Source organism: Galendromus occidentalis, unplaced genomic scaffold, assembly GCF_000255335.2.
Source record: "Galendromus occidentalis unplaced genomic scaffold, Mocc_1.1 scf7180000077487, whole genome shotgun sequence".
Lineage (NCBI taxonomy): Eukaryota > Metazoa > Arthropoda > Arachnida > Mesostigmata > Phytoseiidae > Galendromus > Galendromus occidentalis.
The window spans coordinates 335,901-340,491 of record NW_003805475.1 but is presented as its reverse complement, the minus strand read 5'-3'; the positions used below and the strand labels follow the sequence as shown (position 1 = coordinate 340,491).

Below are 4,591 nucleotides of genomic sequence, written 5' to 3'. Positions count from 1 at the left end.
AAGTCAGAACAGCTCATCCCGTCTCCGATAAGTATCAAGCATGGAATTCTGATCGTTCTGAATCGAGACCGTTTTTTCAGCGGGATGGAGATTGAGGAGATCATCTGATCGGTTTGGAGGCTCGATCTCGCATCTCCGCCCCTTGTTTTGCCCTGATGATCCACGCATTACGGGAAACTTTGCGGTCATTGTGCAGCGTGCGAGGAGGGTCCACGGGCTCCACTCACAAATCCATCTGACTGACATCTCAATGTTTCGATCGAATTTGAAATGATTCATGTCGTGCGGCAAGGGTCGCGATTGTGCCCTCAAAATTCACCCGACAGCGAGCAACCATGTCGAGGCATGCGAGCCTGGATATCCATCATGGGATTTACTATCGCTCATGGTCGACAGTATTAGACCAAAGTGCAGAACGACGACGAAGTGCTTTCTGTTTTGCCGCCGCCGCGCCGCTCGTACGCGGAGGCAGCCTATGCTCAGCTCAGCAGGTTTGGTTCGCGAATCTTCTTTTCCCCGTCCGCTCCGTTCCATAGCCCTCGATTCGTGCTTTAGGGCTATCACACAGATTTGTTCAGGTACCGAGCTCAAAAATGATCATCTACCTAGTGAGAGCCGCCTCGTCCTCTAAATTGACTGCAGGATCGAGCGGTTCGGCGAGTCAGATTTACAATCGGCCGCCATCTGGCGTGAGATTCCAAGAGAGTTAGTTGCCGCGGCTTCGCTGGAAAAATCGTCCGGAAGTTCGTCTGTGATGCGAAACGTTCCTATCCCCGCCCCTGAGGCGACAAGCGGGAAAAACGGCGCTTGGCGGAGCTGAGTAACAGCTAAGTCAGGCTTATTTGTAGGAGGTTTCTTCAACTTTCTCATACTGGCGATCTCCATGAGATGTTTTTGTAGCTCGACTAAACCTTCATTTTCAGGCAGCGACACTCGTGTCGAGTTCGAGCTGAGAATGTGTGGAAGGAGTTTTTCTGTTGACTGCTCTCACAGCCCTGTGTCATGTCACAATAATCGGCGGGCGGAGCGACCGTTTACGATACGTGGATAGTTCAAAGTTCAGAAGACTCTTTGCTCCTGTGACTTTCATTAGACTGACGGTAGTGATGTCGGTCTTCAAGAGCCAAAGTGGATGTGATTTGCAGGATTTCCTTCTTGCTAAGTGTTCACCCCTTCTCGTTTTCAACAGGTCGGTATCTGGGAGCCGACGGAGGATTGAGGCTGAGCGAGTGGTGAAATGAAGTACTATCCGGCTCACGGAGTGACTGCCTTGGTTCGCCGACCATCGTCGCTACCGATATTGATCCTGGGTTTGTCTTGATTCCCATCTTCCGCGATTCTTCTCATGTCCAGGAATTCTATGGACTTCACTAATTCTATGATGTTCACGAGAGACTTCGTGGGGACTCAAATGTCTTTGTAGGAGACGGCGGTCCTGGTTTACACGTGTGAGCTCGAGAGTTGGAGGATACTCATTTTTACGGTCTGCTTCAGGCGTTATAATCGGCATCTCTCTGACCCTCTTGGCGTTCAGCTCCCTCAGGATTCTCTATACGACATCCGAGCCTTCGAGTTACCCATATGCGAGAGTCATATCTCACCAACGCCGACTGCCGGACGGACCTCATCGGAAAGATGACGACGATACCGACGATTGGCCCTTCGAGCCTTTTGAAATCGCCGATAGGTCGAAACATGATCACGCAGTCGAGTGTAAGTTGGGCATTGGGAAAATATTATTGACGTAACCAGACCAACCTCAGCGGGAGCGATAGTCCGCCAACTTCAACCTCACCGGCGGCCATGATCGGGTCGAGCAGCCTGATCCTCTGGGTCATTTGAGCTACGAACAATAGAGAATTCTGCCAACTGAATTTAGGTGCAACGACGTATTCGTTCACAGATAGCCGTAGTCTACAGGAGAAAGTCCGCGTTCTCTGCTGGGTCATGACTGAGCCCCACTCACATAAGAGAAAAGCTCAGCATGTGAAATCGACCTGGGGCAAGCGTTGTAATGTTCTCCTGTTCATGTCGAGTGTCAACGACTCGTCACTCCCTACAGTCGCACTCAGAATAGAGAAGGAAGACCGCAATCACCTATGGGAGAAAACCAAATTGGCATTCGAATACGTTAGTAGAGATGACGGTCTCTCTTCACGAAAACCGATGAACACTCGACTCTTCATTTTGATGTTGCCCCCAATCCATCATTAAGTGAATATGTGATCCTCGGCATGCTCGCGGCTGCCTCTAATGTCCGTTCCCCTCTTGACAGGTTCACAGAAATCATCGAGATGATGCGGATTGGTTCGTGAAGGCTGACGATGACACCTACATGGTAGTCGAGAATCTGCGTTTCATGTTAGCCCCGCACGACACTGCCCGGCCCATATATTTCGGACACAAATTCCGACCCTACGTGAAGCAAGGCTACATGAGCGGCGGATCGGGCTATGTGTTATCCAAGGAAGCTCTTGACAGGCATGTCATGTCGACGATTCTGACTGACAGCGACGTTGATGGCCCTGTCCCTGTGACGCAAAGCCTCTCGATCTCATAACTCGTTCGTTCGTTCGTTCGTCTTCAGGTTCGCCAAGAGGAACGCCACGACTTGCCGCCAGGACGCAGGAGGTGCCGAAGATCTCGAGATGGGGAGATGTCTTGAGGCATTGGGAGTCGAAGCGGGCAACTCTCGCGACGAGAGTGGCGCTGAGCGTTTCCTGCCGCTCAACCCCGAGTTCTTCCTCGCCAGCGAGAGAGATCAGAACTTCTGGTTCTGGCAGTACACGTTTTATGCTCAAAAAGAAGTAATGATTAATCATTCGGGCTTCCGGATGACACTATCTCGACAGAGAGCTTTTGGAAATTTTCGATGATCTGAGAGGATGCGGCGGTCTTGATAACAGCGATGTTCTTTCCCGACAGGGAGCGAGGTCCATCAGCGATTCGTTCGTTTCGTTCCACTATGTGAACCCTGCTTCGATGCACGTCTTGGACTTCATGCTGTACCATGCGAGACCCTATGGATTACTCTCTTGGTTCCAGGAAGAAAATTATCGAGATCCGGTCTTGGTGACCTCCAATGCGACCGACTCGTCCAGTTAAAGAGATTTTCTGTTGCTCTGCTAAATCAATAGGGGAGTCCCGGCAGGTGAAGATAATCGAACATCGTTAATCGACACTGTTCGACAAAAGTTCACTGCCGATATTCGATCGAAACGTCTACGCCTCGCTCATTCGGCTGACCCCTCCCTCACAATGATACGCGACCCGATGGCCTTTGAGAGTATAAGGTCTACAAACCGACTGAATTCTTTCATATCAGTTCATGTCTCATTCGGACTGATTTTTGAGCGCCCTGAAATGTTTCCTCGAATAGCTCCGAGCCACCGGAAAGGCAGAGGAGAGGCTACGAATGCTCTCCTGACTAGGGAAGGGCCCTAATGAGCTGAGCGCTCTCGTGATCAGATGGACTCATGCTGTCCCGGCGGATTCCAATGATGCCGCTCGGTGATACGGAGTATCCTCCGAGATCTCCTTCGGGGTGGAAGGTCCACGGATCTCCCAGGAATATCGATTGGAACGATTCCATTTCTTCGGATTGGGACCTTTGACTCGATTTTCGTGTCACTCAGGAGGTTCCCGTTCCTCCCCCAAACGACGTGTCTATGATTGTGATCGATGAGACCGCTATGTATCGTTTCTCTTGGAGAGGCCTTGTATAAATATCGTGTAATCCCTTCATTAGGCGTGATGCTTGTCACTCCTCGAGGCATTGGAGCACTCGAAAAGCCACTCGTATCTCTCGAGCGATAAGTCGGAATACTCGGTCGATTCTGCAAAAATGAGTGTGCCAACGACGAATTCAGTAGTAGTCAGAACCATACATCGACACGGCGGATGATAGACCGAATATGTGTGTGTGCGTTCGCGAGAGCGATGACGTCTGCGCTAGGCCGCGTTTTGAATAGTGAGTTTCTCGGGCCTGACGACGAGAAGTTAACTCCGGGTGCTGGGCCATAAATCTCTCGGATCGAGACCTACGGGCGGACAGCTCGCGTCTTCCGAAGGAGCCTGTTGAAATGCTCCGTACCGACGAGACGGCTCACGGATCTTTTGGTTCGGTAATTTTCTTCCCTTTTCGGAGGAGGGAAGCACGATATGTCCCGGTTTGCCAAAGTCATTGTTGGAATAGCTGAAAGGGAATGGATATTTTGTGTATCGACTGGAATGAGCCAAAGACGACCTAGATGCTCGAATATTTATCGCTGGATTTTGATTCGTCATCGAGGATGTCGGTGTGATATATCGAAGTGTAATCATACAGAAAAGGGAATTGAATGTATCCGAGCAGGATCTTGATCAATAAAGAGTTTAATATCGTTCAATGAAGTTGGATTCACCGACAGTGTGGTCGAGTTGCGACATAACTCCTCGGCAGGCTTTTCGAGAAAGATGGAGTATCGTCCACAGTTCTGCAGCAATAGTGAGTGGGCGATTCGATAGGCAGCCTTGATCTCCGGGAATCTTCCGATCGAGCTCTACTCCACCTGAAATCTTCGGGTTCTCGTCGAGACAATTCTCTCCTACT

General features: G+C 50.4%; 1 protein-coding gene across 1 annotated transcript; it reads left to right on the top strand.

Annotated features, from left to right (window-relative positions):
- Positions 1-387: 387 nt before the first annotated feature.
- LOC100897749 (glycoprotein-N-acetylgalactosamine 3-beta-galactosyltransferase 1) lies at positions 388-4,315 on the top strand. Its single transcript, XM_003745966.2, has 8 exons — positions 388-491; positions 924-1,100; positions 1,190-1,310; positions 1,495-1,713; positions 1,904-2,130; positions 2,276-2,481; positions 2,588-2,807; positions 2,926-4,315. Exons 3-8 carry the CDS (start codon positions 1,238-1,240, stop codon positions 3,103-3,105), a joined length of 1,125 nt encoding a protein of 374 aa, XP_003746014.1. The 5' UTR covers positions 388-491; positions 924-1,100; positions 1,190-1,237; the 3' UTR covers positions 3,106-4,315.
- Positions 4,316-4,591: the final 276 nt, after the last annotated feature.